Source organism: Neomonachus schauinslandi, chromosome 15 (genome assembly GCF_002201575.2).
Source record: "Neomonachus schauinslandi chromosome 15, ASM220157v2, whole genome shotgun sequence".
Classification (NCBI taxonomy): Eukaryota; Metazoa; Chordata; class Mammalia; order Carnivora; family Phocidae; genus Neomonachus; species Neomonachus schauinslandi.
Window position 1 is genome coordinate 37,055,839 of NC_058417.1, and position 15,731 is coordinate 37,071,569.

The following is a 15,731-nucleotide window of genomic DNA, read 5'->3' on the forward strand; positions in this document are numbered from 1 at the left end:
ATGACCTGAGCTGAAATCTAGAGTCGGAGGCTTAATCCACTGAGCCACCCCGGCGCCCTCTCCAGGGATGCACTTTTAAAAATGTAAGCATGGTTAAAAAAATGATCATCTTAGCCATTTTCAAGAATATAGCTCAGTAGTGTTAAAAATATTCACACTGGTGTGCAACAGCTCTTCAGAACTTTTTTCTTTTTCTTTTTTCCCCAGAACTTTTTAATTTTGCAAAACTGGAACTCTGTATCTGCTAAACAACAACCCCCCATATTCCCCTCGGCCCCCAGCCCCGGGCAACCACCATTCCACTTTCTGTCTCTAGATTCCTGATGTGAATGGAATCATACAGTATACGTGCGGTTTGGTTTTGTTTTGTTTTTGTCTTGCGATTGGCTTATTTCACTTAGCATAATGTCCTCAAGGTTCATCTGTGTTGTAACCTGTGTCAGAATTTCCTTCATTTTTAAAGCTGAATAATATTCCATTGTGATGTATATATCGCATTGTGTTTATCCATTCATCCCTCAATAGACACTTGGGTAGCTTTCCCCTTTTGGCTATAGTGAATAATGCTGCCATGAATGAACGTGGGTGTGCACATATCTCTTTCAATTCTTTTGGGTATATACCCAAAAGTGGGATTCCAGTAACGGATTTTTAGTTATTTAATTAACTAATTAAGTAATTAATTAATCCTTCCCAAGCCGAGTGATTTTTATTAGGGCAAGCGTGTATTCGTTGTGTATCTGATTTCCCTTGCCGGCGTGGCTGACTGCTGAGGTGTCCTCCCCTCTGTGCACATGGCCCGGGGCCCAGTGTGCCCCCGCAGGTGCGGCAAATCCCCTTCCCTCCGGGCGGGGGGGGCACAGCCGCAGGGTTGGGACCACCGAGCGCCGTTTCCTCCTGCGGCCGCCTCACCTCCCGCTCCCAGCTTTTCCTTCGCAGCTTCTTCCACTGCCCTCTCTCGGCAGAGTAGTCGGGACACCGCGCCTTCTCCGAGGGCTGCCGGTCGCCTAAGCACCGCTCAGGAACCTCGTAACACTCGCTCTCTCCGAGGAGGTCCCTCCTGGAGACTCGGGGAAGGTGTGTGGCTGAGGATGCCGACTGCGCCAGAATTCTTCCTCCGCCTCCTCAGCAGTTGGGTGGCCTTCACCATATCCTTTTCATTCTTCTGTTCTTCACGCCGGGCTCTCCTCGAACAAGCCAAGTCCCGGTATTTGTCCCTGTGGACACAATCCGACTCCAGGTGGCTCATACAGCGGCAGCACCTTCTGCTGGTGGGTCAGGTAGCGACCTGGGTGCAGAGGGCCGTGACCGCCTGCCTCCTCCAGCGGCCGCGGGGGCTCCCAGTAATGCATTTTATTTTTAAAAAATTCTCCACCCGGGGCGCCTGGGTGGCTCAGTCGTTAAGCGTCTGCCTTCGGCTCAGGTCATGATCCCGGGGTCCTGGGATCGAGCCCCGCATCGGGCTCCTGGGATCGAGCCCCGCATCGGGCTCCTTGCTCCGCGGGAAGCCTGCTTCTCCCTCCCCCACTCCCTCTGCTTGTGTTCCCTCTGTCGCTGTGTCTCTCTCTGTCAAATAAATAAATAAAATCTTAAAAAAAAAAAAATTCTCCACCCAAAAATGATTTGAGGACACTGCCCTACTACCTTCATAAGTATTACCAAAAAAAAAAAAAAAAAAAAAAAGTTCTGAATCTTAAATGAATGAATGAAGGAAGGAAGGAACGAACGAACGAATGGAGGAGCCAGAATGGAAAAGGGGAGCCAATAGATTAACCTAAGTCTTTGATGGAATAAATTAAAGCTTTTATCCTTACCCTCCGGAAGTAGCTGCAACTAACTAACCTAAGATCCATCAGAGATGGACTGGAGTGGCCAAAGGTTGTTTCATATGTAAAGAGTAAACTCTTTACATATGAAAGGGTCACAAAGGAGGGATATGATACTCATAATACTTGGTCCATATGGGAGCGGGTGCACAAATTCAGATATTCTGGGCCTGTCACTCCCTCTTCATGAAGGATGGAGGCAGACTGGGGACTGTGGTAGAATAGGCTGGTCATAAGTCAGTACTCAGCCCCTGACAGTTTGCCAGATCTTCTGATTATTCAAGATAAGATGGAGGGGCGACTGGGTGGAAATCTGGATTTTTATGTAAAATGTTGTGATATTTATTTATTTTTAAAGATTTTATTTATTTGAGAGAGAGCGAGAGCATGCGGGGTGGGCGGGTAGCAAAGAGAGAGGGACAAACAGACTCCCCGCAGAGCAGGGAGCCCCACGCAGGGCTCATCCCAGGACCCTGAGATCATGACCTGAGCCGAAGGCAGACGCCCAACCAACTGAGCCACCCAGGTGCCCCAAATGTTGTGATTTTTAAAAACTGGCATTTACATTTTCAGAAATATTTAAAAAGCATTATGTCAGTCAAAGGGAAGAAACAAGTTTGCAACCTCTGGTGTGTAGTACTGTGGAGCATTTATGGTAGTCAGTTACCTCCGGGGAAGAATTGTGTCTGGTTTGTTCAACCAGAACTGGGAAGCAGGTTGTGGTAATGGGACCTCAGTCACCTGCAGAAGCTCTGTCCTTCTGCACTGGGGTAATAGTTAATATGTTGCCCTTCTGTACCTGAATAATAGTTAATACGTTTCAGGCAGAGAGGAAATGGCCCAAAATGAACCATTAAGTCCTCCATGGTAGTATATCAGTGCTGGTCACATTGGAGAGGCGAACCCCAGGTTTTGCATCCGTCCCGAGGTTTTGTTGTACCTACTTCGCAGAAGCATGGTAGGAATAAAATGTCACAGATTTGGAAAGGTGTTGAAATTTTCCTAAAATGTAATGCAGGTGCTAAGTGGGATGATTATTTTGCCATGAACAGCTCAGAGGAGTGTCATGTTTTTGAATGAGGGCAGTTTCTACAAAAGCTGACTTAAGGAGGTGCTGGGCACAGGATCTGACTGGAAGAAATCAAGAGGAAAGGGTGTCCGAGTGGTTCTGCTCTGGTAGGTTTGAGGAGGCAGCATGCTGATCTTTTCCGGAAGTGGTGTCGGGGAGTTGGGATGGAGTTGGGAAACACACATGGCCATAAATGGTGTGATCCTGCTCCAAACAACTGAGCTCATCCCTGGGCTTCAGGAACCCCATGCTGGAAATTTCGACTGAAATGAACTTCTGACCTTTCCATCAGTTCCCTTGAGTAAGTCAGGGTTTTATGGACTATTTCCTATTCCCACTTAGAAGGGGATTTGAACTATTACTTAAGAAGGCAGCACAGCATAGTATTACCACTAATGATATTATATCAGTAGTTTTCCTAAAGCGCTAAAGACCTTTCACTTGTATTCTTCTAATTTTGTTCCCTGGGGACTCTAGGAGTAGTATTATTCTCATTGCACAGATGCAGAAACTCATGGTTTCCCGTTGTCCTTTACCTAAAGTATAGAATCTTTTTTCTTTCTTTTTTTTTTTTTTAAAGATTTTATTTATTTATTTGACAGAGAGAGACACAGCGAGAGGGAACCCAAGTAGGGGGAGTAGGAGAGGGAGAAGCAGGCTTCCTGCGAGCAGGGAGCCCGATGCGGGGCTCTATCCCAGGACCCTGGGACCATGACCTGAGCCGAAGGCGGACACTTAACGACTGAGCCACCCAGGCGCCTTCTTTCTTTCTTTCTTTCTTTTTTTTTTTTTTAAAGTAATCTGTATGCCCAACCTGGGGCTCAAACTCACGACTCCGAGATCAAGAGCTGCACATTCTACCAACGGAGACAGCCAGGTGCCCCAGTGTGGAATCTTTAATGTGGCCTGAGTCCCTCCCTAGTCTGGCCGTGGCCTGCCTCTCCAGATTTCTCTTCCACCACTTTTCCAAGAGTTCTCTTTGTTCCCTCTATTCTGGATTTCCTTTGGTTCCTTAAATACATCAGGTTCTTTTCAGCCACAGGCCCATCGTACATGCTATTCTTCTGCCTAGAACACTTTTCCCTTTCCTCTTTGCCTGGCTAGCAACTACTCATCTTCCAGGCCTCTGTTTAACATCATTTCTTCATGGGAGCCTTTCCTGAACATCCAGGCGACATCAGATTCCCCAGTAATGGCCTCTTACACCACCCTGCCCTTCCTATTCCAAAGACTCATCACACTTAGAAGTACTCATTCACTATTTCTCTTTCTTTCTTTCTTTTTTTAAAGATTTTATTTATTTGACATGGAGAGACACAGTGAGAGAGGGAACACAAGCAGGGGGAGTGGGAGAGGGAGAAGCAGGCCTCCCGCAGAGCAGGGAGCCCGATGCGGGGCTCCATCCCAGGACCCCGGGATCGTGACCTGAGCCGAAGGCAGATGCTTAACGACTGAGCCACCCAGGTGCCCCATCTTTTCTTTTTTTTCTAAGATTGTATTTATTCATTTGACAGAGCGAGAGAGCACAAGCAGGGGGAGCGACAGAGGGAGAGGGAGAAGCAGACTCCCTGCTGAGCAGGTGGGGCTCCCGCGGCAGGTGTCCGGCAGGTAAGCCGGGCCCTTGGGACGAACCTGTGGCCTCGTCTCAACAACTGCAGCGAGCTGAAGTCCCTGCCGGCTGCAATCTGTGAGAAAGGGCACTTTTTTCTTCTTTTCCTTCCCCGCCCCCCAAGCCAGCTGCGTGTCCTCACCAAAGTCTTTGTGACATCCATCACCGCAGCACTTCCGAAGTCCAGTTCATGGCGATATAACCACCACAATCTGTAACTAAACACACAGGCGGCGGTGTAGAGGGTTGCAAATGTTAGTTCCAAATACAGGGCCGTTCGCATCTCCGGTGAGGAAAGAGCACTGAGTGAATTCATTACATGAACCACTTGAACTAATGGAGCGCGGAGCTTAAAGCCGCATTCCTCCAATGTGCGCGCCCCACAGAACGGGCGTTTCACGTCAGGCGGTCAGGCTGGACAACACGCGTGAATCAGCGCATCTGACCAAGGAAGAAATGCTTCTCAGGGTGTGCGTTTGCCCACTGTTTATTTGTTCTCAAGTCAACTCCTCAGGACTGAGAGCATGACATCAGGGGTCACAGGTCAGAGCCTCGCACACTTAGCTTCCTGAGGCAAAGACTGAAAATGCGTGGCATCTGCTACAAAGAGGAGCAAGCAAAAGGGGCATAACCCATCTTCATTACTAAAAAGAATTAAATGCATAAACTAGAGTGTGAAAACATAGCTGGAGGAATATTTCCCAAACTCATCTGTAATCAGGATTGTCTTTGGGAGGCAGGTTTATAAGAAGAGATAGTCACTTGTTTTTTCCCTTCAAAATTTAAAAAATGAGTATGTATTACATTTGTATTTTTTTAAAGATTTTATTTATTTATTTGACACAGAGAGAGAGAGAGAGAGCACAAGCAGGAGGCAGAGGGAGAAGCAGACTCTCTGCTGAGTAGAGAGCCAGATGCGGGGCTCGATCCCAGGACCCTGGGATCATGACCTGAGCCGAAGGTAGACGCTTAACCGACTGACCCACCCAGGTGCCCCATGTATTTTTTAATTTTTTAATTTTTTTTTTAGGACTTGATACTTTTTTTTTTTTTTAAGATTTTATTTATTTGACAGAGAGAGACACAGCGAAAGGGAACACAAGCAGAGAGAGTGGGAGAGGGAGAAGCAGGCCTTCCGCCGAGCAGGGAGCCCAATGCAGGGTTCGATCCCAGGACCCTGGGATCATGACCTGAGCCGAAGGCAGATGCTTAACACTGAGTCACCCAGGCGCCCCTAATTCTTAATATTTGTTAAAGATTTTTATGTATTCATTTGAGAGCGAGAGGAAGGGAATGAGTGGGGGGAGGGGCAGAGGGAGAGGGAGGAGCAGGCTCCCCGCTGAGCAGGCAGGCCCAACACAGGGCTCAATCCCAGGACCCTGGAATCATGACCTGAGCCGAAGGCAGACTCTTGACCAGCTGAGCCACCCAGGCTCCCCTGTATTACATTTGTAAACAGAAATAAAATTTTAAGTTGATAGGGGTTAGTGATACAATGTTCTTAGACGAAGAGCAATGTTACAATGAGGCTGGTAAAGAAGAACATACATTATGTAACTATTTTCTACCATAAACAAAAAATACACTTGCATACACTTGATGTAGAACCGGGTGGTCCAACAGAACTTTCTTCAGTGATGGAATATGATGTGTATCTGGTATTGTCCAATATAGTGGCCACTAACTGTATGTTGCTAATGGAACACTTGAAATGTGGAACTTAGTTTTTAATTTATTTGAATTTAAACTTAAATAGCTACATATGGTTAGAGGCTACTGTACTTGGACACGCAGCTCTAGAACCTTCCATCTTCTGGGAAGAGTGTCAGCAGGGGCAGGGAGAGCAGACCAGATTTGGTAGCCATGTTGTCTTATGTAAGTCATGTACTGTTTTGTTGTCTATACAGAGATCATCCGTATATTCTATTACTGTTCGAGGAATGAAGTGAGAAACCCTGAATGGCCAAAGCAATCTTGAGAAAGAAGAAAGCTGGAGGCATCATACTCCCTGATTTCAAACTATATTACAAAGCTATGATAATTAAAACAATATGGTATTGGCATAAAAACAGACACACAGATCAATGAAACAAGATAGAGAGCCCAGAAAAAAACACATTTATATATGGTCAACTAATTTATGACACAGGAGTTAAGAATATACAACAGGGAAAGGACAGTCTGTTCAAAAAAACCGTGTTGGGAAAATGGTAAGCCACATGCAAAAGAATGAAACTTGACCACTGTCTTTCACCATACACCAAGATTAACTCAAGGTGGATTAAAGACTTGAATATAACACCTGAAACCATAAAACTCCTAGAAGAAAACATAGTTGGCATAGGTCCTGGCAATGTTTTTTTAACCTGACACCAAAAGCAAAAGCAATAAAAGCAAAAATAAATAAGTGAGACTACATCATATTAAAAAGCTTCTATACAGCAAAGGAAACCAACAAAACAAAAAGGCAAACTTTACTGAATGGGAGAAAACATTTGCAAATCATGTATTTATAAGGGGCTAATATCCAAAATATATAAAGAACTCATACAACTCAATAGCAAAAAACACTTCACAAATAATCCAATTAAAAATGGACATAAGGGGGCGCCTGGGTGGCTCAGTTGGTTAAGCGACTGCCTTCAGCTCAGGTCATGATCCTGGAGTCTCTGGATCGAGTCCCGCATCAGGCTCCCTGCTCGGCGGGGAGCCGGCTTCTGCCTCTGACCCTCCCCCCTCTCATGTGCTCTCTCTCTCTCATTCTCTCTGTCTCAAATAAATAAATAAAATCTTAAAAAAAAAAAAATGGACATAAGATCTGAATAGACATTTTTTCAAAGATATGCAGATGACCAACAGGCGCATGAAATGATGTTCAACATCATTAATCATCAGTGAAATACATATCAAAACCACAATTAGCTTTCATTTTATACCTGTCAGGATGGCTAGTATCAAAAAGACAAGAAGTAAGTGTTAGTGAGGATGTGGAGAAAATTGAACCCTTGTGCTCTACTGGTGGGAATGTAAATTGGCGCAGCCACTATGGAAAACAGTATGGAGGTTCTTTAAAAAATTAGAAATAAAACTACCATACGATCTAGCAATTCCCCTTTTGGGTATTTATCTGAAGAAAATGAAAATACTAACTCAGAAAGATATATGCACCCCATCCATGTTCACTGCAGCATTATTTATAATAACCAAGATATGGAAACAACCTGTGTCCATCAATGGATGGATGAAGAAGGAAATTGTAGCATGAACACAGACACACACACACAGACACACACACACACACAGACACACACACTAGAATATTACTCAGCCATAAAAAAGAATGAAATCTTGCCATTTGCCAACATGGATGGACCTTAAGGGCATTATGCTAAGTGAAATAAGCCAGACTGAGAAAGACAAATACCGAGTGATTTCTCTTAAATGTGAAATCTTAAAAAAATAAAAACAAAAAAACCAAGCTCATTGATACAGAGAACAGATTGGTGGTTGCCAGAAGCCCCAAAGGGTGGTGGTGAAGGGGGTAGGAAAAAAGAAAAAGAACAAAGTAAGAGAAGGTACTTCTTTATACTCTTAAAGGCTACAGCATTAACTTCATCCTACCATACCCCTTTATATTCCCCTGACTTTCAAGTGCTCTATTCCTAGAGGAGGGAACTGACCTATTAAGAAAGCAATAGTTGGGGCAGCTGGGTGGCTCAGTCGGTTAAGCATCCAACTCTTTGTTTTGACTCAGGACCTCATCTCAGGGTCCTGAAATTCAAGGTGCATCAGGCTCTGCCCTCAGCATGGAGTCTGCTTGAGAAACTCTCTCCTTCTCCCTCTGCCCCTCCCACTCATGCTTTCTCTGTCTCTAAAATAAGTCTTACGGGGTGCCTGGTTGGCTCAGTTGGTTAAGCATCTGCCTTCGGCTCAGGTCATGATCCCAGGGTCCTGGAATCGTGCCCCAGGGAGCTTTTCCTTCTCCCTCTCTCTCAAATCAGTAAATGAAATCTTAAAAAAAAAAAAAATCTTAAGAAAGCAACAATCATCTCATCCATCCTCATTCATGTCAACTATTTTAAATGTTTTGTACTTTTTCTGATAAACTGTTTCTCCATCTCGCCTTCTTCATTATCTTGCATTCTGTGTTCTTGAGACTTCTACTGAATCATTAGCCATTCAATATTTAGTTTTCTTAACTTCCTTAGAAGTCTAAATAGTAGAGAGAACACTAAGAAGAGAATATCCATAAGATTAGCATATATAATACAAAGTAGATAATCAGCCCCCTAATAGAGTGGGCTGAAATTGCAGTATAATGTAATATACCTGCACAATTTGTCAAATAGGGGACAAAGGTTAAATTTGGTTGGGGGTGGAGGGGGAGGCAGGTGTCTCAGAGGACCAGACTGGTATGGTCAGTCAAACTATGACGAGATTTAATTCTTTTTCTTCCTGGTAGTCATCTTAATTGGTGGGCAGCATGTCTGCTGTCAGCGGCTGGCAACTTCCCTGAGAAAGCGTAGATTAATAGTAAGCTATGTTTCTCCTCTGTTGCTAATTCTAGCCCAGTATTGGAACCAGAAGTTCAATGGTGAAAGCTACAGCCGCCGGACGCCAGCAACAGAACTGCAGGGGCAACCAGACCTTTTTACAAGTGGCACTAACAACCGCGCCCGCTCTCCTTCCTTTGGCCCTGCCACCGATCACGTTTTCCATCGCACGTGCTGATGGAACCGCCAATGCTCTGATGTGGTTTCTGAGGGAAAGCAGCTGTTTGGCCTGATGTTTATTAACACCGGGGTCTCCTATCACTTACGCTTGTGTTTGAAACCAAACACCTTGGCCAGTCTGTGTCGACCGGGGGCGGTACAAGAAGGCACGGTCCATCTTGGATGAGTTTTTGTACTACCACAAAAGAGAAGACAGTCTTATAAAAAAATTAAACAACAATGCTGAGACCCTAAAACCAATGTGTAGTAAGAGGAGAGTCATTTCTCACCAAGTAATTGATTATTCAATCAAAACTGAGGCTGTCTGTAAGTATAGATTCAATGCTATAAATAGATGATCAGAAGCTTTTTTTTTTTCCTGCCCTGGTAAGAAAAAGAATCACTAACCCTACAGATGTGGCTCCAAGTCTTTCTGATAACATTCTAGGACCTGTTTGGGTAATAGAACTGAAAGAACTCTTTTAAAGCTACAGAACTCCTCTCATACCCTCTAAATTGCGCACTACGGAGATACATTCTTTACAAATAATTTCAAGGGGTTCCTTGCGTCCTGAAACCCATCCTTAGAAACTGGAAGTTTAAGAATTCACCCACCACCATGTAGTATTCCAAAAAGCTTTATTGTTTCCCATTAATAAAAAATAATATAAAATTCTCTATAGGAAGTATTAACCCATTCATCCCGTTTTTTTAGATTTTTTTTTTTTTTTTTAAAGCAAGCTCTGAGGAGCTTGAACTCAAGACCCTGAGATCAAGAGTCACATGCTCTACTGACTGAACCAGCCAGGTGCCCCACATTTCTCTTCTTTTCCAACTTTCTGATCTCTACTAAAAGCTTTAACCAAGAAGTCTTAGGGTTAAAGGAAAATCATTCAGTATATTTAAAACTGTTGCCTAGATCCAGTCTGACTGCATGATCTTCTAATTGTGGAGACATGACAATTAGCAAGACCACAGGATTTAGAGACCAGTGAGCGTGGGCTTACCATTGGTTCTAAGTTATTCGTTGTATAACTACTTTACCTAATTTTTTTGAGCCTGCTTTCTCACCTGTAAAATGAATATATTACCTGATAGAGAGCTACTTGGAAGACAAACAATAAAGTAAAACATCTGACACCGAAAAGGCTGAATTAAGACCTTTAGAGACCCAAATCATCAGGACTCCGTGCCAGAATCAGTCAAGATATTAGTAGAAAACAGAGAACACACTTGAACTGGGTAACTTGAAGAAGGTTTAATAAGGGGACTATTTACAAAGACATGGGCAAAGTTCAGGAGAACCAACAAGGAATAATGGAGTAATCCAGAGCTAGTAGGGGAATAGTTCTATCCCTAGGTTTGAAGGGGCAAAGTGAAGGAGCTAGAAGCTCGAGAGGGCTGCTTAATTAGGAGTCATGGTCTTTGGTAGAGCAACATAGACGATCCCTGTGACCTGGGGATGAGGAAGCCTGGGGAATAAATACCCTGACCATCCTTTCCTCATGCCTTTTGATCTTGAAGGTATTACTAATTGGATCAACACAGCCTGAAGTCAGAGGGCAAAGGAGCCTGTTAATGCAGTCCATACGGGCCAGCCCCTCTGGGGGCACAGAACAGGATGGAGAACAGCTCTGAAGGGGACGCAGATTTCCTGCACCACTTCTGCGCCAGCAAAATTCAAACTACTAAACTATTAAACACAAAACTTGCATGTATGCTGAAACTGAAGTACCTTCTTTCTATAACTTTTAATTATAAACTTCTGGTTTTTTTAATTTTAAGTAGGCTACACACCCAACATGGGGCTTGAACTCACAACCCAGAGATCAAGAGTCACACAATCTACTGACTGAGCCAGCCAGGGGCCCCCTGAGCTCTTATTATTAAAAGAGGATTTCTTTTCTTAGACTTTCTAGTGTCCCTGCTTTGCTGATGCCTTAAGCACATGCCTAGATGGCCTCTAGCTCAGCCATGAGTGTGGCCCCTGGACAGGAAAGCCTCGATAAACGGGAACTGGTAAGTCTCAAGTTAACTCCCGAATGCTAACTCTAAGGATCTCTAAGAGATCTGAGCATCCAGAACGAATTTAGAAAGAATCTTAGGATTTTTCTGTTCAGGTATTACTCATTAAGGAATTCAGAAATTGGATTTTCTTAGACTCAAAAAATCCTCTGGTCGTAAAACTTCTTATAATCCTAGTGAATGACAGGAAAGTTTATAGTTTCTTATGAAAGAGAATAAAAGAAATCAGGACATCAATTTCACATTGACATTTTTATTAACGCCAACTGTTTTTTAATTATTATTTTTTTAAAACAATAGCACAAAAATGTTTCAAGGAAGCAGTCTCACAATCTGATGACCTTCTGAAATATAGTTAAGCCACACCAAATATGAAATTCCTGTTAATAACACAAAACAAATATTTTTAAAAAGGAAAAAGAAAGGAAAAAAGGTAGGGGCAGAGGAAAGCAATGAGGTGTAGTTAAAATTCACTGGGTCAGGTAGGTGAGGCTTGTTAGTAGGATACACTGTTAAAGCAAAGAGTGGCACACACAGGCTTATGGTCTTTGCTGTTCTGTCCAGTCCCCGCTAATACTTGGCCCCTGCAGCGGCGGCCACTGACTTCTTCTACGTCCACGGTGAACCGGGAGAAGCCAGTGTTGATACTGCCATGAAGAGGGTTAACCGTTGGCCTGTCGGACAACTACGACCATTTTGTTTGTTTTTTAGCAGAGTAACTCCTTCAGGACGGCCTGGCTGAAAACCCTTTCATTTCTATGTCTCACCTATATGCATCTCAGGGCTCTTAAAAGTTATCTTAAAAAAGAAAGAAAAAATAATGTGTATCAGTTTCTCTTATTTAATGTGGCTATAAAAGATGTTTCCTTATTATTTCTTGATCTCTAAGAAGGACACCGGGGGTGGAGGTTGGGGGTGAACTAAGAGGAAGAATAAACCCAGACCAGGAGAGGTTTGGTTTTTTTTTTTTTCCCTTTTGGCCGGGTGGTCACACAGAAGGGAAGGCATGGAGGAAAATTATAATCCTTGGTTCAGATTGAGTTATGCGGAAAATATATCTTCCCGATCAGTCCCCATGCCCAAAAAAAAAAAAACAAAAACAAAAAAACAAAAACAAAAAAAACCCAAAAAACCCCAAAAACCAAAAACCCAACAAACCCAACAAAACCAAAAAACACTTGGAATTATGCACAGACTCTATGTTATACCAGCTATCAGCCTTTCACGTTTAACCATTCCCAGCAATGGACACTACCCTTGGCTTGTAGGCTGCTTGCAGAACCTACTTCACAAAAAATGTTCTTCACCCAGAAGCCTCTAGTTTCCTTTTGGTAGGTTATAAAAACAGAACATCTGTCATTAACAGGAGAGTGTTAAATACTTTTAACCACTGACAAGGCTTCAGGAAGTTTCACAGTTTCGTTATGCTCTATTTTATTACTATCATATTTACATTTTTACTTTTTATTTTTTATTTTTATTTTTATTTTTTTGCTGAATTGCTGATTTTCCTTTTTCAATAGAATTTAATTCTGGAGTGTGAGCAGGAACCAGTTAACTACATTCATTGTCCAACCCCACTGGTTTGAAAGAGGACTCCAAATTCTTGGCATGTGAATCAGCTGTTCGGTAGCCCCACCTTATCCCCCCAGCAGCCAAGCAGCAGGACCGCAGCAGGGGTGTGCTCAGGGCTCACGCTGTAGGTGGTGAGGCTTTTCGCTGAAGGAGGTACTGGTGAATGCTCTCAGCATCTCGCTTTAGCCAAGCAGCATTCAGCAGGATATTTTCACAACACTGCTGGATGGTGCGCTCAGCTGAAGGAGCCGGATGACTCTCGAAGAAAGCCTGGTATAAAACAACCCAGAACGTAGGATCATTACTAGCAATAGTAAGAAGGTACTAATATCACAGGTCATGAAAAAATACCCACTGTTCTGTAAAGGATTCAAAAGCTTCAATCATGAAAATTTTACCATTGCCACTCCCAGGCTAAAAGAAAACAAGCAGCTTCTTGGACTTGCATATAGGAATTCTTCTCCAAATATATGCTTAAAATTGAATCGAAAGTTAATAAAGAGATAGAACCTATGGCCTTTCTTTCAGATTCATCATCTAGTGGTTAGTGTAGGCTTCAGAATTAGGCTTGGGACTGAAATCTAGGCTTGGTCATGTATTAGCCTATGACTTTTAGTTAAATTAACTCTTCTGTTTTCTCATTCATGAGAAAATATTTACTCCAGAAGATTAAAGAGAAACCCATATAAACTGTTAACATAATAGTTGGCAGGCAGAGTCCTTAAGGACTCAAAACACATTCTGGCTGTTTCTAATAGAGATTAAATTGTGAAGGATGACAAAACCACAAAGCTTCGATTACTGCTCCACAGACTCACATTTTTCATACAAGACTATTTCTGAGTTTATTATAATTTATCACAAAGCTTATTGATTAAAGATGCAATAAACTATTTTCTAATGAAGTATGCCAAGTTTCACAGAAAACAAAGCAACTCTTGGTGCGCCTGGGTGGCTCAGTTAAGTGTCCGACTTTTGATTTCAGCTCAGGTCACGATTTCAGGGTCCTGGGACCAAGGCCCGAGTCAGGCTCCAGGCTCCAGGCTCAGTGGGGAGTCTGCTTGAGATTCTCTCTCTCTCCCTCTGCCCCTCCCCCCACTCTCTCTCTCTCTCTCTCTCTCTCTCTCTTAAATACCAACCAGCAAAAGGATGGGGGTCTTTGAACTAGTCATCACAGGCGTAAAAGAGAGAATGACTAATTCATCAGATTAAGTCTAGAACTTATAGAAATCAATAACCTTATTTTGTTTACACAGATGACAATGGCCCTCGCTCCAAGGCTCCTTAGGGCCTGAGTAAGATACAGGACTTCCCCTCACTCCATCTCAACAAATAGCACTACCATTTACATATAAGAAACCTGGGAATCCTCCTCGACTCTTCCTTCTTCCTCTGCCAGGTATGTTCACAACACAGAGAAGCCACTCAGTAAATATTTGTTGAACTAAAGATTAACAAAATCAAGCCCCCTGAATTTCATTACTCCCTCTCCCCCAAGCTACTTTATCATTCTTGCTTGGAGAGTTAGCATCCCAACATCTTCTCTTCCCTATTCCACACTATTCTCCACATTGCAGCCAGACTGAAATTTTTATCACAAAAATCACATCAACTCACTGTTTATAAGCAATTCAAGGGCTTTCCACTCTTAGGAAAATGTTCATACGGCCTACAAGGCCCTCCACGGTCTGGCCTCTACCTATCTTAACCAGCCTCAGCTCGGCCACTCACTGCTCTTCCCCTCCAAACCCAGTATATGTACTTCTTCTTCAGAGTACTTATATCCTTTACAATAAAGGAACTGTTTGCACAATATACTCTGTAAACTAAATGAAGGCAGAGATCAAGTCTTTCACTGTTCTCTCAAGATCTGAATTCTTAAAATCCTATTCCTAAAATGGTTCGCAGAGTGAATGAAACAACACTACAGCTTTCAGAACTTCCAAATTTACGCCTCATAACCCCACTGCCTTCAAGAAGATGAAGGTGAAAATGACATTTCAAAAGTACTTCACAATTAAATGCAATGGAAGGCTTAAAGTTAAGATTTTCTTTTTTTAAAAATATTCTCCAGAATCAAATCTCTCTTTATTTATTTTATTTATTTTTAAGATTTTATTTATTTATTTGACAGAGAGAGACAGCGAGAGAGGGAACACAAGCAGGGGGAGTGGGAGAGGGAGAAGCAGGCTCCCCGCCAAGCAGGGAGCCGGATGCGGGGCTCGATCCCAGGACCCCGGGATCACGACCTGAGCCGAAGGCAGACGCCCAACGACTGAGCCACCCAGGCGCCCCTGAAGTTAAGATCTTCCTAATCAGTGTAGATTTGTTCCTCAAATGCTGAACCTTACACTGAACTATTACCCTTTGTAAAGGCTAAGAGGAGAGCCCCTACAGAGCCATCTTGTCTCCCTGTGCATATGGCAGATCTAGGAAGGTTATTAGAAAGGAGAAAATTATCAAGGACCTACTACACTCCATTCCGTCCCACTATGTTAGTTACTCTAAATAACAATCTTATTATCATCCCATTTTATGGATGACGAGACAGAGAGAGCTCATAGGGGTTAAAAACTTGCTTGAAGTCACATAGCTAAATAGGGCAGGGCATGGATTTCTACTCAGATTGACTGATTCCAAGTTCCAGGTTCTTTCAGCCATATTTCAATGCCCTCAAAGATGATTCCAACCCCAAATTCTTCAAGCATTAAAGACACAACCCAAGTTGTCTTTTTCCAAGCAAAAACAAGGATAAATACAGCATGACCCCAACACTGTATGATTACAATTTGGCTCATTAGTGTTTTTACTTACTACCTTGAAAAGTAAAAAGTAAATAGCACTTTGCTTACCTTAACCTCTCCAGCCATTTTATCAATTGCAAATCCCTCAACTGATAGCTGAAAAAAAAAAAA

The 15,731-nt window shown here is 43.0% G+C and overlaps 1 protein-coding gene and 1 pseudogene across 1 annotated transcript in view; both read right to left on the bottom strand.

Moving 5' to 3' along the window:
• Positions 1-712: 712 nt before the first annotated feature.
• On the bottom strand, positions 713-1,352 carry LOC110593127 (annotated as a pseudogene).
• Positions 1,353-11,484: 10,132 nt separating this feature from the next.
• NPEPPS (aminopeptidase puromycin sensitive) overlaps positions 11,485-15,731 on the bottom strand; it is a 99,180-nt gene continuing 94,933 nt past the window's right edge. Inside the window, exons 22-23 of the mRNA XM_021704551.2 lie at positions 15,669-15,716; positions 11,485-13,086 (exon numbers count right to left, since the gene is read on the bottom strand). Coding sequence (XP_021560226.1) covers positions 12,934-13,086; positions 15,669-15,716 — 201 coding nt within the window. The 3' untranslated portion in view covers positions 11,485-12,933. The remainder of the gene's footprint in view (positions 13,087-15,668; positions 15,717-15,731) is intronic.